At 39.8% G+C, this 26,708-nt stretch overlaps 3 protein-coding genes across 3 annotated transcripts; 1 reads left to right on the top strand and 2 right to left on the bottom strand.

The window, feature by feature from the left end:
• Window positions 1-4,219: 4,219 nt before the first annotated feature.
• On the bottom strand, window positions 4,220-6,292 carry LOC116193224 (phosphoglycerate mutase-like protein). Its single transcript, XM_031522032.1, has 10 exons — window positions 6,259-6,292; window positions 6,112-6,167; window positions 5,849-5,956; window positions 5,640-5,719; window positions 5,304-5,394; window positions 5,096-5,170; window positions 4,885-4,973; window positions 4,690-4,797; window positions 4,517-4,561; window positions 4,220-4,435 (listed from the first exon to the last, which is right to left on the bottom strand). The coding sequence occupies exons 1-10, from the start codon at window positions 6,275-6,277 to the stop codon at window positions 4,348-4,350; spliced, it is 759 nt and encodes a 252-aa protein (XP_031377892.1). The 5' UTR covers window positions 6,278-6,292; the 3' UTR covers window positions 4,220-4,347.
• A 7,226-nt stretch (window positions 6,293-13,518) lies between these two features.
• LOC116203064 lies at window positions 13,519-15,018 on the bottom strand. Its single transcript, XM_031534733.1, has 2 exons — window positions 14,872-15,018; window positions 13,519-14,070 (listed from the first exon to the last, which is right to left on the bottom strand). Exons 1-2 carry the CDS (start codon window positions 15,016-15,018, stop codon window positions 13,519-13,521), a joined length of 699 nt encoding a protein of 232 aa, XP_031390593.1.
• A 3,041-nt stretch (window positions 15,019-18,059) lies between these two features.
• On the top strand, window positions 18,060-20,966 carry LOC116193127 (phosphoglycerate mutase-like protein). Its single transcript, XM_031521898.1, has 10 exons — window positions 18,060-18,215; window positions 18,915-18,970; window positions 19,126-19,233; window positions 19,363-19,442; window positions 19,688-19,778; window positions 19,911-19,985; window positions 20,108-20,196; window positions 20,284-20,391; window positions 20,520-20,564; window positions 20,646-20,966. The coding sequence occupies exons 2-10, from the start codon at window positions 18,917-18,919 to the stop codon at window positions 20,731-20,733; spliced, it is 738 nt and encodes a 245-aa protein (XP_031377758.1). The 5' UTR covers window positions 18,060-18,215; window positions 18,915-18,916; the 3' UTR covers window positions 20,734-20,966.
• The last annotated feature ends 5,742 nt before the right edge of the window (window positions 20,967-26,708 follow it).

Raw genomic sequence — 26,708 nt, 5'->3', positions numbered from 1 at the left:
GTTATGTGCGGGCTTATATCTCGCATGCCCTATCAATACTCTGGTTTGTCTAGGGTTTTTCGTTTTTATTTTATTACAACTTGATTGGGTTTCGCTCATCTCGCCCGGTTTGACACCGTAAATTCGTAAAAATAATTTATTCGAGTTATGAGATCGAAAGAGGAGCGAATCCTTGGGTCAGGAGATCGGTCCACCATCCTCATGTCCTGGCTAACTGGACCATGATGGTTGGTTCACCGCGTGGGTCGGGCCAGTGACTTGTGTGGTCCCGCTCTTCTTGGGAACTCGTAAACCGATTCGATCGGTTCCGACTCTTGGATCTCATGTTTGCCTACTGGGATCGTTACATAAATGAATATACAAATAAATTCCCACAATGTACTCTCAAATAAGAAATACAAATTACAACACATGGTTTTCGGTCGGTTTGCGTTCGGTCAATATTCCACTAGTGCTCACCGTGTATTTAAAAAAAATCGAAACCAAAATTAATGCGTTGCGGGCTCATGAGAGCTCGGAGTCGAGTTCGACTGAACCAACGGGTCCCAAGAGGGTTGAATGGTCCTTGAGATAGTTGTGGGACCGATCGAGCTCTCGAGTGATTGTTTAACCTCATTTCGCGCATTCCAACTTGAGTCATCATCTGCTTGGATACTACTAGAGTCGAAACGGTGACTCGACACTAGACCCATACCGCACTCGAGTTATGCGCACTCAATGTGTGGGGGCGTTGGATCTCGTGATCGATGGCTGGAGCGTTGGACCCCGTGTGAATCGTGTCCTATGAATTTAGGCTCAACCCATAGGAAATCATATGAAAACAGATAAAAACATATATAAACAGATAAAAACATATAAAAATAGATAAAACAGACAATTGGTGTGAATTAAATGCCATGTTTATGTGATTATCAGATGATGAACCATGATTGCTTAACAATCACATTTCTACCATAAGTAGACAAAAAATAGAGCATGTGTAGTGATAATCGGTCATGGGCCGCCCTAAAAGGGTATGTAGCATTCAATTTTGCTTAAAAAAGACTTGATAAACATGATGTATGTTGTCAAGTCATGAGTGCGTGGGTTTCTTTTAAATTTTACTATTTTGTGACACTAACAGATTAACATATTATGACAAAAGTGTGTTTTGCTAGAAACCTAAAACATGGGGTTTTGACCCGTCTGTTTTCCTGTGTTTGACTATGCCAAGTGCATGATTAGTTCGGTTTCATGTTTATGACAGATAAACTCAATCTAAGCATAAACTTAGAGAAGTGAGAACGCGAAACACCACGGAGGTGCCAAGGTCTCTGCTCATGCCTTATGGAGGACCGGACAATCTTCTTGGGCCATCCCTCGCTCACACCTCTGGTTCACATTCCTAGCGCCCGAATCTACGTCAAAATGACAGAAACATTTTGGTCGGATAAAGAGGCCTATGCAGATAAGACCTACGCCTATACGGGCCACCCGTCTTTACCCGTGACTCGGAATAGTTCGATCACTCTAATTCTAGGGTTGTCGGTAAATCATAAATCCATAATCTTGCCATCGAGACGGAAAAATTATTTTGCTAAAATGAGACTGAGTGATGCGGGCCACCTTGGCCAGTAACCGATGCCAACCAATCCCTTAGATAGATCGTGCTACGGGAACCGAAAGACCGGTTGGTCTGCCCAAAAGTGGTCTAGGAAGAACTCCCATATTCCGACTTGAGCTACCTCAGATCGGACCCAGACTCGAGTCAGGACATGCGAGTCTTTCCTAGATATCCATTCTACACGGACCACACGCCTCGGTATTTATAAAGGGAAGTGGGTTTGAAAAAAGGGCAAGATTATCAATTCGTGATTTATCAGCTCGATTAAAAATTATTCACCAGTTCAGACAATTCATTTAAATGTCGAATGAATTAATTAGCCAAGTGGATGGTTCCAATTGCCTCGTGCATGGAATTGATTAATTTAAGTTGATTTGCCGAATGTCTTGATTTGTGGGTTTCAAGTCATCGAGCCGGCCATTGATGGACTGTTCGATGGGAGCTCTAATTCCCGACTGTCCTAGAATTAAGTTTGATTTTAAATTGACTTTTTCATAATTAAATCAGTTCATGTGAGGTCTTTCTTAAATCCCAAAACACACAAATCATGGTTACAAAGATCACAACAAAGTTTTATTTGTCGGTTTTTATGTTCGAGCGATCAATTAAGCTGGTGTTGGTTTATTTAGTCGATTTTATCCCTTAAAGCCGAGTGTGCATGAGATTAATTCGTGTGTGTTCATTTCCATTTCACACAACTGGTTTTAAAGCCGATACTCTAAACATTCAATTTCGTGCTCACGTCGGTGTTACTTCATTACACGCCTCGATTTAAAAGAGTCGACTTGGATTAACACCAGTTCGTGTTTTGTTTCGTTTTTTTAATCAAAATAACAATTTCATAATGTCATCACGATCATCAAATTAATCGAAAAAAGAAACCCTAGACATGCCCCTATGTTCGGGAATTATACCACTTTCGTGCAAGTATCGGATGGAGTCTCGCAAAGGGGCCAAGGGGAGCTAGAACCAAGCTACAGCCACGCAGGGAGAACTGGCTAACACTGCGCAGGAATTGAGCAGCTCATGGGGCTAGGAAGACCAGCCAAAACATCATAGACAAGGCTCGGGGCTGAAAGCAAGGGCAGCTGAGCCCTGTGAGCTTGAAGAAGGGGCGACAACCTGCGAAAGTGAGAAAATAACAAGCAGCTAGGCAGCTCAAGAGAAGAAGGGCATCACGCAGCAAGCAGCGAGGCGCAGCAGTAGGACACCAGGAACTCGAGAGGAAGAGCGGCAGCAGTACAGCGTGAGAGAGACAGAGAGAGGGAGCATTAGAGAGAGAGACGGAGAGAGGGAGCGAGATAGAGGCGGATGGTTGGCTTGGATTGAGCAAGGAGAAGAGGGAAAGGGAGATGGAGAGCTGGTGGGGATGGAAAAGAGGAAGTGATGAAGATGATGGAGGCGTTGATGATAGTGCAGGAGCGGCCGAGGAAGAAGATCCAGGGAGTTCTGATCTGTTGCCGTGTTGGGGGTGATCAAACCGTGTGAAGAAAAAAAAAAAAAACAGAAGTAGATTGTGAGGAGAGGTAAGGGTGGTCACGATGGCTGAGGATGATGATGATGAGTTGTGACCGGGAGAAAGACAGAGATGGTGATCATGGGGCACCCGAAGATGGTGAGCAGCTCAAAAAAAAAAAAACAAGCAGAAGGTGATGGTGAAGAGAGGAAGAAGCAGAGAATGATGATGGTTGGTCCGGTATGTTGAGCTCGTGATCAAAAGGTCCCAGAAACGAAGCTAGGAAGTTGCAGAAGAAGAAAAAAAGGAAAGGAGAGGAAGTGAGCTGAGGTCCGAAGATCAGTGAGGGAGTTCAGAGGGAGCAGAGGTCGTTGGTATCGTCCATAGCAGAGAACCAAACCAAAAAAGAAGAAAACCGACCGTGAAGATGGTGATGCCATCACTAGTGAATGACAGAGGATGAAGGAGAGAAAAGATGGTGTCACGATGATAGGGGATGACAGGGTAGGTGTCGAAATTTTCTGCAGCGATCAGAGCAATTTTCATGAGAATTGTAGAGGAAAGCAGAAGAATGAGAGAAGAGGAGGATGAGGAGGAGGCGGAGAGAGGCTAGGTCGGCCACCTTCTGCCACCTTTTTTTTTTCCTTGTATATATAGACATGTGAGTGCGTCTACGGGTGAAATTCGATTTCTCAAAATCCGTCCACATTTTCGTAATGAAAACTTTGAAATTGACAAATTCGAGAAAAATCATCAGCTTCATGAGAATTCCAATATGTATTGACGGAAATCAAATCTCATAAAAATCGATATCTTTGAGTCGATTGTAATTCTCGATTATTTTCAAAATTCAATCTTTTCAATCAGATATCTGAAAAATAATCCGAGAACATCGTTGTGTTCTGAAAAATGATCGACATGTAGATCAATCCTGAATATCGTGAATTCGAATAAATCCATTGATACACGTAATGCTTGGAATTCGAATCAAATAATGATCTATTGTGTTCAAAAAAAATTCGAGAGTTGATATATTCATTTTTCGACCTCGTCCAAATCCAAAATTGATGTTTCTGGATATCCGAAAAATGATCCGTGATCACCATTGTGTCAGAACTCAATATTATGATGGTCCCGAACGTAAAAGCCCGCCCGTCCCGTAGAGTATTTTTTTTTTCTAAAATATAAAATTAGAGTAAAACTAAGCAAATGCTCCTGAGTTCAAAAGCAGTGAATAAGTCGACGGTCCTCGAGTGCCGATAGACTAAAACGGGATGCTGACAGCCATTTAAGCACTTTCGAGGCTGATCAACTTCAATTTTGTTTCCGGTACCTCTTCGGAGTTGGGCTTGGAAGGACAATCTGATCCTGAGATGCTGCAGATGGAAAGTGGGGAGAAGAGCTGAGACTTGAACAAAACCAATTAATCAAGAGTGATGCCGTGAATTACTGCTCACCTTCCATCAACTATGGTCATTGATCGAAGCTCGCAATTCTTGAAGCTGTACATTGATTTGCAATATAGTAGTCGATTAGTTCAATAAACAGCTGTCCTCGAGGTCATAAAGTTTCGAAGCTTTAAGAAATTTTACCGTTGTCATTTACAACGATCAGGAAAGAAACTACTCACAAGTTGGATTTTTCAGACTTGTTGCCTTCTCCGAAGGTGTTCAGGACATGTAGCAAGAAGACACTGTGTGTTACCACTGCTATCTCTTTCTCAGGTCGCGCCTTCAGCCTGGTTGAACGGGACAAGATTAATGTCTCGGGATGAAAGTTTTGCACTGCAATCTAAAATTCGATCCATGCCTACTTAAAAGGTTACCAGTTCATGAACTTCACTCCTCTGGCAGCAATTTCTTCAGGGGTCTCTCTGTGGTCGGGCTTCCACAAAATGTCGTCATTACTTTCGATCTGTGATCGGAGAAGAAAATTCAATTAATGGCAAGTTAAAAGCTCAAAAATGAATTCCTGCATTCGAGATGAACTCATTCCAGTCTTTGGAAAAAGAAATTTCATGTCAGTGAAGCACTTACCTGCGAAAAATCAGTGGAAGGGAAAATAGACTTGTACTCTTTGATGCTTCTTCTCTTGTCGCAAGGATGAACTCCCTAAAATGAACTTTTAGTGAGATAAAGTACGTCGAAACAGAATATCGGCAAGAAATTACGTAGAGCGTAAATTAAAGTGAAATCATTTTACAAGATCACTACGATCCATAAAAAGATCAACATGGAAACTTACCAGACGCTCTCTACAGAGTTCCACAGCTAAAAATGGCAGCTTCTCTGATTCATCGCTCTGGCCAAAAGCTCCTGTCGCAGTTTGCATAGTTCTAGAATTCCATGGTACAAAATTCCAGAGCTCAAGTTATTGACAAGATTAACGCAGAACGAAATCCCAGAAGATGCAGGAATGGTAAAGGATGATGGATCATTTAGCGACAGCTTATGGTCTCAGATAACTTGTGATTTTATACTAATAATTCTTCCCACATTCTTGCTGAAATAGGAAGTTAAGACAAAAAGAAATATGTGGAGAATGATCGAGATGTCCCGAAATTCTCTCGAGCATACCCACCTTGACAATGGTGAAGTCACTACTAATTCAATCCTCTTAAGTAGCCCAGAATCACGAACATGCTTGTGCAGATCATTAACCAGTTCACAACACAAAAGAGAATATTTGAGAAACCATAATTCATTGAAATTTTCTCATTTTGGTTTCTGCGATCTTGAAACTGTGCATTACGAATAAAAATTGGACGTTCATAATTTATCAGATTTTACCTGCTGCCAGCCCCGAGGGGAAAGCTGTGCATCAAGAAGGGCGGGAGAAAGTAAAGCATCATGATTCTTCTCCGATTCTACATTGTGAATTCCTTCGGCATGCCTCACCTATTCATAAATATAAGAGTATAAAAAAGAAAACCGCAAAATTAATAACGCCGATTCCAAATGTACTACATATCGCAATCTCCAAAAAACTGCAATTTGGTGATTATATTAATATAGAAGATGGAGGCACATCAGGAGTACATATGGGCACCCACCCAGTGAACAATCTTGCAGTTCTGATAAGGACTTGCCACTCCATTGCTATCCATACCTGCATCAAGTAGATAACAAACTCTGCAATCAGAAGCCAATGAAAATGGACCGAAATCGAATCACAGCATAAGACAGTCCCCAGGCCAAACATGAATTGCATTCCACCATTTTCCATCCTCTCGTACCAAAGGTGCAGAAGCGAAAAGATTGCAAATCCCGTGTACAACATGAAGCTGCTTTGGTGAGTGGATCCAAAGTGTCAAAATATACTTTGTACTAAATTAAGAATCATCTAGTGCCCCCCCGTTAAAAAGGAGATGATTTGTTTATGGGGGACGGATAGGCGATCCACTTGATCAAAAAGTTGATCGGCTTTGTCTTCAACACCTAGTCCAGACAGGGATCTTCTTATTTTTAAGTGAAAGCAACAGACCCCACGCATAAGATTCAGCAGCTGCTTTGCAGAGACACCTTTTGTCACAGGTTCTACACATACATACATGATACAACAGATTGAAAAGCACAAAGAAAAGGAGCCCGCTTCAAACAACGAACAAGCTCTTCCTTTTTTCACCGGACATCAGGAAAAAGCATCGCGGGGACAAGACAACCCCTGCTCTTCAAAGTTACAGAAGTACGAGGAAAGTAAAACCCAATCTCATGAAAAAAACCAATCCATCCCCACATGGTCTTCCTTCACAGTCACAGCAATCATGACACATTTCAAAAGATTATAAGAATTCACAGAAGGGATTCTGCTCTTACTACTGGGTTTCTTGATCAGCAAATTCTCGGTCCGCCGGAGCTGATTTCACGAGAAAATTTTGGCCTTGGGAAGACGACGACACGAGGAATGCTCAAAGGAACGGGATGTCAAAATGGAATTTTGCCGTGTTGAGGTCAAGTTTGGTCGCTGTCCAATCATGCTACCGGCTACCACCGTCATTAGCAGAAAGCGATGTCAGGATAAGGGCACGCTCCAAATTACGCATAACCTCTCTTCACTAATCGCGGATCAACTCATAAAAAAAAAAATTATTATAATTTTAAAAAAATATATTATTATGATATATTCTTACTTAATAATGAGATTATAGATTTGATATTCAAATTAAACTATCGCGTACCTTTATTAAATATTTAAAAATTCGATTTCATTATTCAAGATCCATAACTTCTCTTATAACAAAAATAAAAAAAATTTGTAATTATTTTCCATATATTCGAATTTAAAACCAGCTGAATTAATTTTGTTGGTGTAATACTATTAGTTTATTTTGTCAAATTTATACACCGTGAAGAAGATAAAATTATAAAAATAGTTATGATATTCAAAACGTGTAATTTATCAAATGGTAAAAACAAGTTAATTCCGTAAATTGGTAGGTGCGTAATGGTTTGTTGTGCGAGCACATTCTTCAACTCATTAAACCATCCAACAAGATACGTGGATGTATCATCACGTCAAGATTACCGTGCCCTTTTACTTTATAAATGTAAATAATATGCATATAATTAAACAGGTTTCGACAACTATAATTCCGTAAATACATAGAGTTTGTTCTTATTGTCGTCGATTGAAGATCTAGGATTACTGCCTGCAAGTGAAATACACCGAATTGTAGAAACGCATCCGTTGTTAGATTAACTATTTAACTCTAGCCTAAGGACGATGTAAATTCTGGCATCGAGATTAGAGGAGAATTTTACAGCGACAGATCAATGAACACAAAACACTAATTATCCATCAGTTTAATAATAATATATATACGTTTGCACCAATATGAGTTGGTTCAAGCGGTGTAAAGAACTTTAAATGTGACAACGGTATGATAATACGATATGATGACAACAGCGCAATTGTTATTGATCAAGCAGGAAATCTAAAAGAAAGTCGAGTTTTTGGTGCAATTACTTGAGAATTGAGACAGTTAAGTTTTGCTAAAATATTTTGATTGGCACTTGAGGTATTATAAGATAATAGTTATATTATACATAGTATTTGCATGAAATTAGATTGTGTCTCACGCATATACCTTTATTTAACATAATTAAAGAAATTTGAAATACTATTTAAATAAATTTAAGCAAATAAAAAATTAAATAAAGAAAAAATAATGAATTTAAATAAAAGCTTGTTGATTATATAAAAAATGGGAGGAAAGGATAATTATAGTCGCTTGTTCCACTTAACTAAGATTTCGAGTTTGAGTTCTTGTGAATACATAAAATTCACGTTGTGAGAGCTTTACCCCTTAGTGTATCTACCCGGCTCGACTAGATTAATCAGGGTCTAATTAGTCTTTCGGATACCTGGGTTCATACCGAAAATATATATATATATAAGTCTGCACTTTAATGGAGCAAGATATCGTTTTTGAATGAGTTTTCGTGCGCCTTGACTATAGTTTACTTTCACGTACAAGTCAAAGATAGGAGATCCACGCTCGACGTAGAGGATTTACCGAAATAATAATCATGCAATCTGAGTAGGAGGAATTTAAATCTTGGTGGAAAATATGAAATAACCACCCACAAACCCATCAATCTAGCTCGCTAAACCCTCGAGGCTCACACTTCAATTTATTTATTAAAATCCAATCAAGTCATTATCATTTTCCAAAATTCAATTCCCAGGTGGGTGCATGTGATGTATTTTTATAGTAGGCCATTTGCTGAATGCTGTCGCGGGCCGATCTTCGAAGATTATTGCTCAAATCCAAAAGCAAATTGCCCACCTCATGGCAAAGGAAACAAAAAAGGAAATTAAACAACTAATGCGCATGTCTGATCGCTCAAAAACCAAAGGACACGACCGAAAATTAATTGACTTGAACCAAATACTACTAAGTAATAAAGCTCTCTCTACTGATCATATGTCTGATCGCTCCAGATATCAATCGTCGGCGATTGGAACATGATGCGTCGACGTATCTGTTAAAAACGCCTAGATGCGCACAAATACTTTCCCAGCTCGAAGCAAACAATGGCTTCAAGGCATGCGTACTCGATCTGATGGGATGACAGCGTCTTCCTGCCTATTAGAATATATTTCGGGTATTCTTACCCTTATTAAAAGATACACATACCATGTATAAATATTTACCTTGTAATTCTGATATTATAAATATATGATGAAGCCAACCCTATTGGGTACGGCAATAACCATTCACATGGTATCAAAGCAAAAATAGTGGTTCAAAAAAAAAAAAATCGTCACCGTCAGCCCCTCCAATCACCTCACATCGCCTGTCATGGCCTCAGAAAGAGAAAACCCCAACACCAACCCTTCTGCCTCCTTTTCACCTAACCCATCTTCTGCAGATTCAATATCCCTCAATCCACCAACTGCTCCACCATCCCTCTCCGCCCAAATTCTTCACACAAACACCGGAACCATCGCAACCCCTAACATCACAAATCTGATTACCATCACTCTGACCCAGAGGAACTACATCATATGGAAATCCCTATTTTCCACTTTCTTACTCTCTCATGATCTATTCTCTTATGTTGATGGCAGCTTCCCCTGCCCAGAAATCGCAAATGCCAATCACACTGGATGGATGCGCACAGATCAACACATCCGTTCTTGGATCTTTGCAACCATCGCTGAGGATCTTCTCGAAGAGGTGCACGACCTGCCGACTGCCAAGGCTATCTGGGATTGTCTCCAGACCCGATTCATTGAGCGTACACGCTCTCGGGCCGTCGACATCAAGATTCTTCTTTCCCGTGTGAAACTCACTGATCAAGGAACAGATAAATACCTTCGTGATCTGAAGGTGTTGGGCGATGAGCTTCGAGAAATTGGAAAACCTCTATCTGATGAGGACTTGATTACATATGCTCTTGCAGGTCTTCCCAAGGAATACGAGTCCTTTGTCACCACAAATGCCAACGATCGGGACCCACTGACCTTTGAGACTCTTCGAACAAAGCTCACGCATCAGGAAAAGAGGCTCAAGCAATTCTATTCGGAGCCAACCTCCGTTTTAGTCACAACTCAGCCCACTGCGCTCCAGATCCATACCCAAAGTGCACGAGGAGGTACTGCTCGAGGGGGTGGCCATACTCGTGGAGGACGTGGCAATCGCGGTCGCAGTCGAGGTGGTCGTAACAACAATCAGTGGAGTAACAGTGGCCCCAACTAGGGCAATAGTCACTGGACACCCCAGATGTCTGGTGCTCGTGGAACTGGTGGACGAGGGACTTACAACCGAGGAGGCTTCTTTCAATCTCACATGTCCAGAGGTGCACCTTTCCAGTCTCCGAATTTGGTAAGGTCGTTCAATAATCCACCTTCTGCTAATGATGGAATTTTGGGACATGGCCCTGCTGCTGTGATTTGTCAAGTTTGCAATAGCCCAGGTCACACTGCCATTCAATGTCCCGAGCTATATAATCATAATCCTGCCTTGAGTTATCCGAAGTCCTTGGCTGCCTTTAGTTTAAATGATACATCAACTCATGAGGCTTATCTTGACTCTGGGGCCTCCAACCATATGGTCAATACCGAAGGTATTCTCTCTCATTCGACTCCATATTCTGGTTCTGATGGTGTTATTGTCGGAAATGGATCTTTACTGCCAATAAAAAGCATTGGTTCTGCAACAATTCCTGCTATTGACACTAAACTTCAGCTTAAAAACGCTTTCTACGTTCCTGATCTTGATTACAATCTGGTCTTCATACAACGTTTGTGTGTTATCAACAACTTATTGTCTGATTTTTCCTGATTCGGGGTTTTTTAAGCAAAACTTAATAATTGCAATCAATTTAAAAAATTTTTTTCAGTGTGATGGCGGTCTAGAATTCAATAATTCTCAATTTCGTAATTTATTTCAAGAGTCGGGAATTTCTCTTAGAATGTCATGCCCACATACACCACAACAAAATGGTGTTGCCGAACGTAAGCATAGACACATTGTTGATATGGTTCGTACTTTGCTAATTCAAAGTCAATTACCTCCAAAATTTTGGGTAGATGCAGCTTTAACTGCGGTTTACATAATTAATCGTCTACCATCTCCTTTTCTTCAAAATCGGTCTGCTTTTGAAAAACTATTTAAAAAAATTCCTGACTACAATTTTCTAAGGGTATTCGGGTGTGCCTGCTTTCCAAACCTCACTCCATATGTTGCTCACAAATTAGAACCCCGTTTGAAAGAATGTGTCTTTCTAGGATATGCTACAGAATACAAGGGTTATCGTTGCTTTGATCCAGCTGAAAACAAAGTTTATACCTCCAGACATGTCAAGTTTAATGAGACTTGTTTCCCTTACCAAAAATTAATTTCGGTCGCCCATCCTTCTGTTACAACTCATTCTCAGCCCACAATTCGTCCCCTGCCCATAATACAATTCAACCCAGCTCGCCACAGCCCACTACAGCTCAACACAGCCCAACAAAGCCAAACGCAGCCCACAGACATTAATCAGTCCACTGTTCCAACTGGACAGCCCGATCACCTATCTGCTGATCCATCTGTGGCCTCACAAGCCCAATATCAGTCAGCCCAATCCTCCTCCACTCAGCCCGTCTCTGCCCAGTCGCATTCTACCTCATCGAGTCGAATCTTGCCCAATTCTCCTGATCCGACCCGATTACCTCTACTCCCTACAATGGACCGAGCCCAACGCATCACTCTACCGCCCACATCCGTCAATCATCATCCAATGATTACTCGTGCAAAATCTGGTATTCACAAACCTAACACTAAATTTTCTTTATTTACTTCCTCATGCAATTCTGTTGTGGAACCAACATGCTACTCACAGGCAGTTAAAGATCCTAATTGGCGTCAAGTCATGGCCGACGAATTTAATGCACTTATTCAGAATGGTACCTGGAGTTTAGTTCCCCCAAATCCTCAGGTAAATGTGGTTGGTAGTACTTGGAAGTCCAGGATTAAATATCGTGCTGATGGGTCAATAGAGCGATACAAAGCTCGTCTTGTAGCTCAAGGGTTTCGTCAACAATCTGGTATAGACTTTCATGAAACTTTCAGTCCAGTCGTCAAGCCTTCTACCATTCGTCTAATTATTTCACTTGCTCACTCTTACTCATGGCCTATACGTCAATTAGATGTCAAAAATGCTTTTCTCCATGGATTTCTAGCTGAGGAAGTATACATGCGTCAACCTCCGGGATTTGTCCATCCTCAATTTCCACATCACATATGTCACCTTCATAAATCTCTATATGGTCTGAAGCAGGCTCCTCGAGCTTGGTTCACTAGGTTCAGCTCTTTTCTCTCAACTTTACAATTTCATTCTAGCTCAGTTGACTCCTCCCTATTTATATATCACAGTGGTTCTCACACAATCTTACTTCTTCTTTATGTTGATGACATAATCCTTACAGGAAGTTCTTCTACTCTTCTAGAACGTTTCATCAAAATTCTATCAGATGAATTTGCAATGAAGGATCTTGGTCCTTTACACTTTTTCCTTGGCATTCACGCCACTCGTTCCTTGACACGTTATTTCTTTCTCAGCAGAAATATATTTCTGATGTCCTTTCTCGTTTTGGACTTGGTAAATCAACAGCGGTCAAGACACCCTTACCGTCCCGAACTCACCTATCACTATCAGATGGTGATTTATTGGATGATCCTACTGAATATCGCAGTATGGTTGGTGCTTTACAATATATTACTATTACAAGGCCTGACATTTGTTATGCAGTAAACTTGGTTAGCCAGTTTATGCACGCTCCGCGCACCACACACCTGCAAGCGGCGAAGAGGATTTTACGATATCTTCGTGGCACGTCCACCCATGGGCTTCGTCTCCGTCAGTCTCCTAATCTTCAGATAACAGCCTATACCGACGCTGATTGGGCTGGGTGCCCAGATACTCGGAGGTCAACAACCGGCTATGCTGTGTTTGTCAGACCAAACCTGATCTCTTGGCGATCTAAAAAGCAACCAACTGTCTCTAAAAGCTCGACGGAGGCTGAGTACCGAGCTCTAGCCTATGCGGTTGCAGAAACCTTGTGGATCCGACAATTGTTGCTCGACATTGGCCTGCATGCTCCAAGTCCAATAATAGCATGCTGTGATAATATTAGTGCCACATATCTAGCCGCAAACCCAATTCAACACCAACGGTCCAAGCACATTGCAGTGGATTACCATTTTGTACGGGAACGAATTCAACGAGGGGATCTTCTTGTTCGCTATGTTCCTACATCAGATCAGTTGGCAGACATACTCACTAAGAATCTCTCGATTTCGGCATTTCAAACACACTGTCGCAATCTGTCAGTGTCTTCGCCCCCAACAGATTGAGGTGGTGTATTAGAATATATTTCGGGTATTCTTACCCTTATTAAAAGATACACATACCATGTATAAATATTTACCTTGTAATTCTGATATTATAAATATACGATGAAGCCAACCCTATTGGGTACGGCAATAACCATTCACACTGCCCCACTGGCTCAGCGTCACCGCCTCCGGCTTCTCGAGCACTTTACCTGGGTACCTTGCCCCTAGATCCTTGAGGCCGAGGCTGAGGAGTTCCAAGTCGCAAAACCTCATCGCAGCGAGCTGCCGGATGTCGACCATTCTCATTATCCACAGCCTGTTGTCCGACAGTAGCTTCAGCGTGTTCTCCCAGATGCCAACCCCGACGAAAGTGTACTTTGGGTTGCTCATGAACGTGTAGAGACGGACCGGCACATGTGTTGTCCAAAGGACCTGGAAGATAAGGCACCGGTGCCCGATGCAGAGCTGTATGAGCGCGACCAGGTTGTCTCGCCCATTACCGGCAAAGTTCGAGCGCCATTTAAGGTCTAGGCCAAGCAGGAGCTTGTAGAGACGGTCGTCGTAAAGGTATTCGGTCGTGTTGATCCACAGCTCAACCTGATTGGGGTCATTGGTGACGAACGCCTCGATTTTGTGGTTATAGAAATTCACGTCGCAGCGTTGCGTCAAGGTCGCAACTTTTGGCTTTTTAGCCCCGCAACATCAAAAATTTCAAGCGTTAGCTACTTAGCACGAGATCGATTTCCAGTCCAATAACAATTACGATTATACATATAGATATGCATATACGTATACTTTTGTATTCACCTATGCAGTAGTAATTACAATAAGAAAATACACATTCGTATATGTATATATATAAAACAATAAACCAGTGAATTTAAAAAAAAAGACAGTATTCTAATATATACTTACAGCGTAAGACTGAATTCTGCTTCCTCCCTTTCCATGGCGTTGGCGCCGCGCTGATATAAAACACATTCAATTGCATTGATGTTAATCCATCACGTCCCGATAATTAAGAAAATGACGAATAAATAGGAAAAGTCGTCCAATAATCATCAGATGATCGATCTTACCCTATACCCTCCCATAAATGCATTACATTTAGCACAATAAACGGGGACTTTGAGACCAGCAGGTACCGTACTTCGTGGATTTCCGATTTGTACGTTCTTGACTGTATAATACGGATTTCAGTTCAAACTTGGAAAAGAAAATAACCAGCCAAATTCACAAGTACGTACAAACTCTAAAAGATATGTTCTTGCTTTCTCTTGCACGATCGATAGGCTTGCTTAGTGTAGAGACTGCACATACGAATTCTTAAAGAACCCGACCTTGTACTCTTTATTACCAGCCTGTTTCATCCAAATAGATCAATAAGCTTCTAGTTGTTTATGTTATTCATTAATTATTGGAGTGTGCATAACGAACTTTCATGGACATCGAATCAATAGTTTCAAGAAAGAGAGAGAGACTTACGAGAGGGTATATGTGGAGACGGTGCATCTCCGAAGACCTTACAATCGTATTTGAGCAATTAGCGCAGCCATAAGTTACTTGCTCGCGTTCTTGATCAGCATCATCGGAGTCCTGGACAATTAAAGTCGGACTCAGAGTGGAAGCCATTTCTCCCTCCGATTTCTTGCTAAAGTACTTTTGTTTACGGGTTGGCAAAGAATTAGAGTGATGTGAAGGATTAGGAAATTAAAGGAGATCAGTGTCGATCTGCAGAGTGAAATTATATTTATATATACGTAATCAAGTAATATAATTTAAGAAGAAGAGATCGGCGGGAAAAGAAAGTTCATCGTTCTGTTGTTCCTCCTCTCGCAGAACGATGGAGGAATGGAATGAAGTGGCTAATTTCCTTGGCCGTAATTAACTACATTCACTCCAATTTTTAGCTCTCGATCATTTAGTGAGAAATCTCGTCTGCTCTAAACCTCGTGTGCACTTTTAGTGATTGCTCGCTAGTTTGAAGTTATGTATGCACTGCCTCTAATTATTAAAAAGAGACATGCACTGTGTGGATCGTGTCGTATATATATGAACGTGTTTGATTTCAAAATGTTTAATCAGTCTGAGTCGCTATATAACTATTTTCCCTATTGAAGTTAGCATAACGAATTTACATCCTCGTTGAGTTAATAGTTTTGAGAGAGAAAGAGGGAGAGATCGAGAGAGAGACTTACAAAGAACGATTGTGGAGAGACTCTGGATATCCTAAAATCTTGCAATATAGTATTGGAGCAGACGGAGGCGGAGCAGAGGAATGTTATATGTGCTTGCGTTCTCGATCATCTTCATCAAAGTCGTGGATAAAGATAATCGGCATGGACGCCGTTTTTCCATTCGATTACTTGCGAGAATTCAAAATGCGTGGGTTGGTGAAAAGTTTGAGTGATTTGGAGAAGGGAAGAAGAGTCTCAATCTGCAGAGAGAAATTAACAGAAAAGGTACGGAGTTCTTGGAACAGGCGGGAAATGAAAGCCAACCGTTTTCGAGGAGGCTAACTTCCGAGGAGGCTGTTTCCAGAGCCCTAAATAACTATTTCCACTCGCATTAGCTGTAAGACTAAATAGTCCCTAAGTTAATTGATTGTTTAATTCTGATATCTATGCATAATAATATGATATTTTTTTTTTCATTTTTGTCCTTTCGTGTACGGATATAATTTATTTTGATTATAGTTGCACCATAGAGCTTCCCAAACTTTATCTGTGGCGGAATAGTTCAAAACTTGCTAGGACCATGCAGTGATAGAGCCAATTCGACTCCAAATAGGAATTAGTATGACATTTCGTAGCTTTAACCGAACTATATATATTCTCCCGCATCTTCTATTTTGGCACTGAAGACATTTGAGATCTGCATATAATCTTCGAAGATCGGCCCGCGACAGCATCCAGCAAACGGCCTACTATAAAAATACATCACATGCGCCCACCTGGGAATTGAATTTTGGAAAATGATAATGACTTGATTGGATTTTAATAAATAAATTGAAGTGTGAGCCTCGAGGGTTTAGCGAGCTAGATTGATGGGTTTGTGGGTGGTTATTTCATATTTTCCACCAAGATTTAAATTCCTCCTACTCAGATTGCATGATTATTATTTCGGTAAATCCTCTACGTCGAGCGTGGATCTCCTATCTTTGACTTTTACGTGAAAGTAAACTATAGTCAAGGTGCACGAAAACTCATTCAAAAACGATATCTTGCTCCATTTGAGTGCAGACTTATATATATATATTTTCGGTATGAACCCTGGTATCCGAAAAACTAATTGGACCCTGATTAATCTAGTCGAGCCGGGTCGGCACACTAAGGGGTAAAACTCTCATAACGTGAATTTTATGTATTCACAAGGACTCAAACTCGAAATCTTGCTCAAGTGGAACAAGCGACTATAATTATCCTTTCCTCCCATTTTTTATATAATCAACAAGCTTTTATTTAATTTATTATTTTTTCTTTATTTAATTTTTTATTTGCTTAAATTTATTTAAATAGTATTTCAAATTTCTTTAATTATGTTAAATAAAGGTATATGCGTGAGACACAATCTAATTTCATGCAAATACTATGTATAATATAACTATTATCTTATAATACCTCAAGTGCCAATCAAAATATTTTATCAAAACTTAACTGTCTCAATTCTTAGGTAATTGCACCAAAAACTCGACTTTCTTTTAGATTTCCTTCTTGATCAATAACAATTGCGCTGTTGTCATCATATCGTATTATCATACCGTTGTCACATTTAAAGTTCTTTACACCGCTTGAACCAACCCATGTTGGTGCAGACGTATATATATTATTATTAAACTGATGGGTAATTAGTGTTTTGTGTTCATTGATCTATCGCTGTAAAATTCTCCTCTAATGTCGATGCCAGAATTTACATCGTCCTTAGGCTAGAGTTAAATAGTTAATCTAACAACGGATGCGTTTCTACAATTCGGTGTATTTCACTTGCAGGCAGTAATCCTAGATCTTCAATCGACGACAATAAGAACAAACTCTATGTATTTACGGAATTATAGTTGTCGAAACCTGTTTAATTATATGCATATTATTTACATTTATAAAGTAAAAGGGCACGGTAATCTTGACGCGATGATACATCCACGTATCTTTTTGGATGGTTTAATGAGAGTTGAAGAATATGCTCGCACAACAAACCATTACGCACCTACCAATTTGCAGAATTAACTTGCTTTTACCATTTGATAAATTACACGTTTTGAATATCATAACTATTTTTATAATTTTATCTTCTTCACGGTGTATAAATTTGACAAAATAAACTAATAGTATTACACCAACAAAGTTAATTCAGCTGGTTTTAAATTCGAATATATGGAAAATAATTACAAATGTTTTTTTTATTTTTGTTATAAGAGAAGTTATGGATCTTGAATAATGAAATAGAATTTTTAAATATTTAATAAAGGTACACGGATAGTTTAATTTGAATATCAAATCTATAATCTCATTATTAAGTAAGAATATATGTCATAATAATACATTTTTTTAAAATTATAATAATTTTAATTTTTTATGAGTTGATCCGACTCGATTAGTGAAGAGAGGTTATGCGTAATTTGCAGAGCGTCCTTATACTGACATCGCTTTCTGCTAATGACGGTGGTAGCCGGTAGCATGATTGGACAGCGACCAAACTTGACCTCAACACGGCAAAATTATTGACATCCCGTTCTTTGAGCATTCCTCGTGTCGTCGTCTTCCCAAGGCCAAAATTTTCTCGTGAAATCAGCTCCGGCGGACCGAGAATTTGCTGATCAAGAAACCCAAGTAGTAAGAGCAGAATCCCTTCTGTGAATTCTTATAATCTTTTGAAATGTGTCATGATTGCTGTGAAGGAAGACCATGTGGGGATGGATTGGTTTTTTCATGAGATTGGATTTTACTTTCCTCGTACTTCTGTAACTTTGAAGAACAGGGGTTGTCTTGTCCCCGCGATTCTTTTTCCTGATGTCCGGTGAAAAACGAAGAGCTTGTTCGTTGTTTGAAGTGGGCTCCTTTTCTTTGTGCTTTTCAATCTGTTGTATCATGTATGTATGTGTAGAACCTGTGACAAAAGGTGTCTCTGCAAAGCAGCTGCTGAATCTTATGCGTGGGGTCTGTTGCTTTCACTTAAAAATAAGAAGATCCTTGTCTGGACTAGGTGTTGAAGACAAAGCCGATCGACTTTTCGATTGAGTGGATCGCCTATCCATCCCCCATAAACAAATCATCTCCTTTTTAACGGGGGGGCACTAGATGATTCTTAATTTAGTACAAAGTATATTTTCACACTTTGGATCCACTCACCAAAGCAGCTTCATGTTGTACACGGGATTTGCAATCTTTTCGCTTCTGCACCTTTGGTACGAGAGGATGGAAAATGGAGGAATGCAATTCATGTTCGGCCTGGGGACTGTCTTATGCTGTGATTCGATTTCGGTCCATTTTCATTGGCTTCTGATTGCAGAGTTTGTTATCTACTTGATGCAGGTATGGATAGCAATGGAGTGGCAAGTCCTTATCAGAACTGCAAGATTGTTCACTGGGTGGGTGCCCATATGTACTCCTGATGTGCCTCCATCTTCTATATTAATATAATCACCAAATTGCAGTTTTTTGGAGATTGCGATATGTAGTACATTTGGAATCGGCGTTATTAATTTTGCGGTTTTCTTTTTTATACTCTTATATTTATGAATAGGTGAGGCATGCCGAAGGAATTCACAATGTAGAATCGGAGAAGAATCATGATGCTTTACTTTCTTCCGTCCTTCTTGATGCACAGCTTTCCCCTCGGGGCTGGCAGCAGGTAAAATCTGATAAATTATGAACGTCCAATTTTTATTCGTAATGCACAGTTTCAAGATCGCAGAAACCAAAATGAGAAAATTTCAATGAATTATGGTTTCTCAAATATTCCCTTTTGTGTTGTGAACAGGTTAATGATCTGCACAAGCATGTTCGTGATTCTGGGCTACTTAAGAGGATTGACTTAGTAGTCACTTCACCATTGTCAAGGTGGGTATGCTCGAGAGAATTTCAGGACTTCTCGATCATTCTCCACATATTTCTTTTTGTCTTAACTTCATATTTCAGCAAGAATGTGGGAAGAATTATTAGTATAAAATCACAAGTTATCTGAGACCATAAGCTGTCGCTAAATGATCCATCATCCTTTACCATTCCTGCATCTTCTGGGATTTCGTTCTGCGTTAATCTTGTCAATAACTTGAGCTCTGGAATTTTGTACCATGGAATTCTAGAACTATGCAAACTGCGACAGGAGTTTTTGGCCAGAGCGATGAATCAGAGAAGCTGCCATTTTTAGCTGTGGAACTCTGTAGAGAGCGTCTGGTAAGTTTCCATGTTGATCTTTTCATGGATCGTAGTGATCTTGTAAAATGATTCACGTTAATTTACGCTCTATGTAATTCCTTGCCGATATTCTGTTTCGACGTACTTTACCTCACTAAAAGTTCATTTTAGGGAGTTCATCCTTGCGACAAGAGAAGAAGCATCAAAGAGTACAAGTCTATTTTCCCTTCCACTGATTTTTCGCAGGTAAGTGCTTCACTGACATGAAATTTCTTTTTCCAAAGACTGGAATGAGTTCATCTCGAATGCAGGAATTCATTTTTGAGCTTTTAACTTGCCATTAATTGAATTTTCTTCTCCGATCACAGATCGAAAGTAATGACGACATTTTGTGGAAGCCCGACCACAGAGAGACCCCTGAAGAAATTGCTGCCAGAGGAGTGAAGTTCATGAACTGGTAACCTTTTAAATAGGCATGGATCGAATTTTAGATTGCAGTGCAAAACTTTCATCCCGAGACATTAATCTTGTCCCGTTCAACCAGGCTGAAGGCGCGACCTGAGAAAGAGATAGCAGTGGTAACACACAGTGTCTTCTTGCTACATGTCCTGAACACCTTCGGAGAAGGCAACAAGTCTGAAAAATCCAACTTGTGAGTAGTTTCTTTCCTGATCGTTGTAAATGACAACGGTAAAATTTCTTAAAGCCTCGAAACTTTATGACCTCGAGGACAGCTGTTTATTGAACTAATCGACTACTATATTGCAAATCAATGTACAGCTTCAAGAATTGCGAGCTTCGATCAATGACCATAGTTGATGGAAGGTGAGCAGTAATTCACGGCATCACTCTTGATTAATTGGTTTTGTTCAAGTCTCAGCTCTTCTCCCCACTTTCCATCTGCAGCATCTCAGGATCAGATTGTCCTTCCAAGCCCAACTCCGAAGAGGTACCGGAAACAAAATTGAAGCTGATCAGCCTCGAAAGTGCTTAAATGGCTGTCAGCATCCCGTTTTAGTCTATCGGCACTCGAGGACCGTCGACTTATTCACTGCTTTTGAACTCAGGGGCATTTGCTTAGTTTTACTCTAATTTTATATTTTAGAAAAAAAAAATACTCTACGGGACGTGTTCGGGCTTTATGTGCATCAAGTTCGACCTTCAAATTCCAAAACAAAGTTCGGGACCAAAAAATATTTCTCTTCATAATATTGATCGAATTTTTCTGAACACAATGGTGATCACGGATCATTTTTCGGATATCCGATTGAGAAAATAAGAATTTCAGGCATCACGTGCATTAAGTTGGATTTTCAAAATTTGGAACAAAATTCGAGGTCGAAAAATGATTTTTTGCATAATATCAACTCTCGAATTTTTTTTGAACACAACGGTGGTCCTAGATCATTATTCGGGTGTCCAATTGAAAAGACGAGAATTCCAAGCATTACGTGTATCAATTTGGATTTATTCGAAAATTCGGGACGATATTCAGGATTGAATAATATTTTTCTATATAATGTCGATTCTCGAATTTTTCAGAACACAACGATGTTCTCGGATTATTTTTCAGATATCTGATTGAAAAGATTGAATTTTGAAAATAATCGAGCAATTACAATCGACGCGTGTCAAAGGTTTGATATCGATTTTTATAGAGATTTGATTTCCGTCAATACATATTGGAATTCTCATGAAGCTGATGATTTTTCTCGAATTTGTCAATTTCAAAGTTTTCATTACGAAAATGTGGACGGATTTTGAGAAATCGAATTTCACCCGTAGACACACTCACATGTCTATATATACAAGGAAAAAAAAAAGGTGGCAGAAGGTGGCCGACCCCTGTAGCCTCTCTGTCCGCCTAACCTCCTCATCCTCCTTCTCTCATTCTTCTGCTTTCCTCTACAATTCTCATGAAAATTGCTCTGATCGCTGCAGAAAATTTCGACGCCTACCCTGTCATCCCCGATCATCGTGACACCAACTTTTCTCTCCTTCATCCTCTGTCATTCACTAGTGATGGCATCACCATCTTCACGGTCGGTTTTCTTCTTTTTTGGTTTGGTTCTCTGCTATGGACGATACCAACGACCTCTGCTCCCTCTGAACTCCCTCACTGATCTTCGGACCTCAGCTCACTTCCTCTCCTTTCCTTTTTTTCTTCTTCTGCAACTTCCTAGCTTCGTTTCTGGGACCTTTTGATCACGAGCTCAACATACCGGACCAACCATCATCATTCTCTGCTTCTTCCTCTCTTCACCATCACCTTCTGCTTGTTTTTTTTTTTTTTTTTCTGAGCTGCTCACCATCTTCGGGTGCCCCATGATCACCATCTCTGTCTTTCTCCCGGTCACAACTCATCATCGTCATCCTCAGCCATCGTGACCACCCTTACCTCTCCTCACCATCCACTTCTGTCTTTTTTTTTTCTTCACACGGTTTGATCACCCCCAACACGGCAACAGACCAGAACTCCCTGGATCTTCTTCCTCGGCCGCTCCTGCACTATCATCAACGCCTCCGTCATCTTCATCACTTCCTCTTTTCTATCCCCACCAGCTCTCCATCTCCCTTTCCCTCTCTTCTCCTTGCTCAATCCAAGCCAACCATCCGCCTCTATCTCGCTCCCTCTCTCCGTCTCTCTCTCTAACGCTTCCTCTCTCTGTCTCTCTCACGCTGTACTGCTGCCCCTCTTCCTCTCAAGTTCCTGGTGTCCTACTGCTGCACCTCGCTGCTTGCTGCGTGATGCCCTTCTTCTCTTGAGCTGCCTAGCTGCTTGTTCTTTTCTCACTTTCGCAGGTTGTCGCCCCTTCTTCAAGCTCACAGGGCTCAGCCACCCTTGCTTTCAGCCCCAAGCCTTGTCTACGGTGTTGTGGCTGGTCTTCCTAGCCCCATGAGCTGCTCAATTCCTGCGCAGTGTTAGCCAGTTCTCCCTGCGTGGCTGTAGCTTGGTTCTAGCTCCCCTTGGCCCCTTTGTGAGACTCCATCCGATACTTGCACGGAAGTGGTATAATTCCCGAACATAGGGGCATGTCTAGGGCTTCTTTTTTCGATTAATTTGATGATCGTGATGACATTATGAAATTGTTATTTTGATTAAAAAAACGAAACAAAACACGAACCGGTGTTAATCCAAGTCGACTCTTTTAAATCGAGGCGTGTAATGAAGTAACACCGACGTGAGCACGAACTTGAATGTTTAAAGTACCGGCTTTAAAACCAGTTGTATGAAATGGAAATGAACACCCGCGAATTAATCTCATGCTCACTCGGCTTTAAGGGATAAAATCGACTAAATATACCAACACCGACTTAATTGATCGCTCGGACATAAAAACCGACAAATTAAACTTTGTTGTGATCTTTGTAACCATCATTTGTGTGTTTTGGGATTTAAGAAAGACCTCACATGAACTGATTTAATCATGAAAAAGTCAGTTTAAAATCAAACTTAATTCCAGGACAGTCGGGAATTAGAGCTCCCATCGAATGGTCCATCAATGGCCGGCTCGATGACTTGAAACCCACAAATCAAGACATTTGGCAAATCAACTTAAATTAATCAATTCCACGCACGAGGCAATTGGAACCATCCACTTGGCTAATTAATTCATTCGACATTTAAATGAATTGTTTGAACCGGTGAATAATTTTTAATCGAGCTGATAAATCGCGAATTGATAATCTTGCCCTTTTTTTCAAACCCACTTCCCTTTACATCGACTGAGAAAGTCGATGTAGGCTAGAGTTGAGAATGCTATCAGCTGCCTGGAAGCGCTTATTCCTAGAAAAATTTGAATCGGGTCGGGTCCCACATGGGCTAATCCAATTCGGGTAGGCCTGAATTTCCAACAGCGACTCTATCTTCTGATTGCGATCCCAACATCTTATACGCTGTCGAGTAAAAAGATATATCTTCTAAGAGACAATCACATAATGGTGAATTGAGAATAAGCGCTTCCAGGCAGCTGATAGCATTCTCAACTCTAGCCTACATCGACTTTCTCAGTCGATTTTAATAAGCTAGAGATGCTCCTGAGACAATGAGCTGGCTGAACCAAAGAGGTAAAGTACTGAGCATCTAGAAGCGTGCAGTGGTTTATCGGACAATTCTTAGGGCATGTGTTATAATAAGGAAAGGTGAAAACACTTCGCTCGTGATTGCACTCAGGCAAAGTAATAACTCCTAACTATGATTCTTGTTTGGCGATTGTGAAGTTAGAATTTTCATTCTAGTTCTTCAGGAACTGTGAATTAAAGTATAGCAAGAACTGTTAAAGGTTGGTAGAGTATACCAAATTCTTTATGGAGGAATTGAGAGTTGAAAGCGCGAAAGTCGTGCATTTATCTCCCAAATTTTCATTACAAATTTTTGGGTTGACCTTGTTTCCTATTGGGAAAACTATATATTTTGTTCTCTAAGTTTAGTTGTTTTTCTATTTTTATTATTATTTACATCCTATAATTTTAGATGTTTCTCTGTTACAGTCATTTTCCTTTTTCTTGGTTCATTTTCATCCAACTCCTTTGTTTACTTTTCTGTTTTCATCTTTTATCAAATTTTTTATTGGAGAAATTTTTAATTTTAGTCCTTAACCTTTTGTAGTTACTTTTTTATCCTAATTATTTTTTTTAATTAGTCTTTTTCTTAATATTAGATGTTTTATTCTTATAGTTCGACTGCTTAATTTTCCATAAAAATGCTCACACAATATTTTAGAAATAAAATATTTTTAAAATTTTTAGAAATAAATTAAAATAATAAAAGAAAAATCATGAACCTATTCGAGTTAATGAGAGAGAGCGAGTGTTTACGTTGTAGGCAATCTTGACAGGGGTAGTTTGCATTGAAACCATCAGTACTCGAATTTGTAAGTAGAGAAACGGAAAATTGTAGAAAAAAATAGACGCAATTGTATCTCGATAGCCACCAATCATGCTTGTGATGCAATGAATGATGTCATAAAGCACAATAATGGTTGTAATTGCAAAGAAAAATGTCGATATATCTATAGGTCTATGGTGACCTCTCTTAGGACAGTGGTGCCCAGCGTCGTCCCCTACCATTGAATCTCTCCTTCCAAGTTATCATCCTTCGTTTAGCAGTTAGCACCACCTGAGTTGAGGTTGCTTATCCCTCAAGCTTCGAGTAGATTCATATACTTCACGTTATTATTTTAATTTATTATTAATTTTTTTAATTTTAAAAAGTAATTGTGTTTAGTGGATTAAAAAGTAATTTTTATTTCAAGATATGTCATGTTAGTAAGAAGTTTAACGTTGAGGCAACATTTGACGAACAAAAAAGAATTAGGAAAAAAAGAAATACTAAAAAAAAGGTTGAGGATCAAAATTAAATTTTTCCTTAATAATTATTTTGATAAAAAGGTTCTAAATAGAAAAAAAATCAAAGGTAGTGGACAAAATCGAACCGAGAAGAAGGAAAAGCATTAAAACAAAAACAAATTCACAGATATAGGATGTAAACGGTAAAAAAAAAAGAGAAAAATGATTGAAACAGAAAAATAATCAAATTTAGAGGATCAAATGTATAATTTTCCCTTTCCTGTTATAAACATAATGCCCAATTTTTGAGAGACTTCCGATTACGGTCGTGGTTGTTTTTAGGTTGTTTATTGACGCATGGATTTATTTTTTTGGCTTGAGAGTGTGGCATACTAAAATGAGTTAGGCCATAAATTTTAGTTGGTTTGAGTAGGTCTTTAGGACCTACTCACCAGAATTAGTCTTTAATACTCGCTAAATTTTACTACAGCTTGATCGATAAATCAACTAGAGAGAACAAAAAAGGTGCAATTTTTACTGGCATAATTCACTCTTAAATTTAGTCCTAATTCTTTGGGAAATAGGATAAGTAGTTCATCACATTTAATACAGATGACTTACGAGTTTTATCATAACATATTTGATCTCCTATAAGTCAGAAGCGTCTGATTGCTTTGGAAATGCAAGTGTAGTAGAGGATCAAATGATGATTGAGACTCAAGTCTCTATATGAGCGTTATTGAGGCTCCGTGAGAAATTGGGAATGATTAATCCTTAGGAAGTCATAATAAATTGACCATGTGCCATCTCAAGCACTCATTTTTTTTTTGTGACGAGCGAATGACCTGGTTCAGGTAATCTATGGTCGTAAGGATAAGTGGCTCATATGCATGCACTTGTCAAATGGGAGGTCTGACTCTAGAGTGAAGTAGTGCATCTTTGTAAGATCCAAAGCACTCTTGGATCATGTGTGATATGAGCAATGGAGGTGCGCTTGGTAAAATAAGGTAATTATCATGGATTCTTGGAGAAATATTTTTTTCCCATAAGGGTGAGGTATTGTAAATATTTTTAAAAGTCCTATATGGCTCTAGTGTCCTAGTTGAGATGAAGGAAGAAATTCCAAAACCATCTCCAAGGAATAGTGCGACCAACTTAACATCTAATGAATCTGTTTATTAGATGAGGATTTCCTAAATTGCCTCATTAGCGTGGAAGCAAACGAGAAAATAGTTCCTCGTCATCTTTTAGAGGTTGAGTGCAGGGGCGGAGCCAGAAATAATGTTTAGGGGGGGCAAATTAAAAGTTTTGGAACAAAAGTCAAATAATAAAATAATTCAGGGGGGACATTGATTTTTTTTAGAGGTAAAAGTTGAAATTTTTACAAATTTTTATGTGAAATCTTCAACAAATAGAAAAGTACAGGGGGGGTGGTGGTGGGCAATTGCCCCTCCTGGAGCCAAGGGCTCCGCCCCTGGTTGAGTGGACATTTTCGTTATTGTTCCGCAAAATGATGGAGAGCCTAGATGGTTGCTCTCTCAACCCCTGCAAATTAAGAGTGCATTACGGCTATGAATATATTTTGATAGAGTCTGCTAGGACCAACTAAGTCTCGGACTTGGTTGACTTTCCATGGAAATGTGAGACCCTGTGAACTGATAAATTCTAAGGTTTATATTG

The sequence above is a fragment of the Punica granatum genome, chromosome 1, assembly GCF_007655135.1.
Source record: "Punica granatum isolate Tunisia-2019 chromosome 1, ASM765513v2, whole genome shotgun sequence".
NCBI lineage: Eukaryota > Viridiplantae > Streptophyta > Magnoliopsida > Myrtales > Lythraceae > Punica > Punica granatum.
The sequence above is the reverse complement of the archived record's forward strand: the minus strand, read 5'-3'. Positions and strand labels throughout refer to the sequence as shown.

Bases quoted from the DNA above. Each gene is read 5' to 3' on its own strand.
- LOC116193224 (XM_031522032.1), bottom strand. The intron at 5,957-6,111 runs GTGGGTGCCCAT...ATTTATGAATAG, and splicing joins ACTGCAAGATTGTTCACTGG to GTGAGGCATGCCGAAGGAAT. The intron at 4,562-4,689 runs GTGAGTAGTTTC...ATCAATGTACAG, and splicing joins AAGTCTGAAAAATCCAACTT to CTTCAAGAATTGCGAGCTTC.
- LOC116203064 (XM_031534733.1), bottom strand. From the start codon at position 15,018: ATGGCTTCCACTCTGAGTCCGACTTTAATTGTCCAGGACTCCGATGAT. The intron at 14,071-14,871 runs GTAAGTCTCTCT...GGGGCTAAAAAG, and splicing joins GTCTCCACATATACCCTCTC to CCAAAAGTTGCGACCTTGAC.
- LOC116193127 (XM_031521898.1), top strand. From the start codon at position 18,917: ATGGATAGCAATGGAGTGGCAAGTCCTTATCAGAACTGCAAGATTGTT. The intron at 19,986-20,107 runs GTAAGTGCTTCA...CTCCGATCACAG, and splicing joins CTTCCACTGATTTTTCGCAG to ATCGAAAGTAATGACGACAT. The intron at 20,392-20,519 runs GTGAGTAGTTTC...ATCAATGTACAG, and splicing joins AAGTCTGAAAAATCCAACTT to CTTCAAGAATTGCGAGCTTC.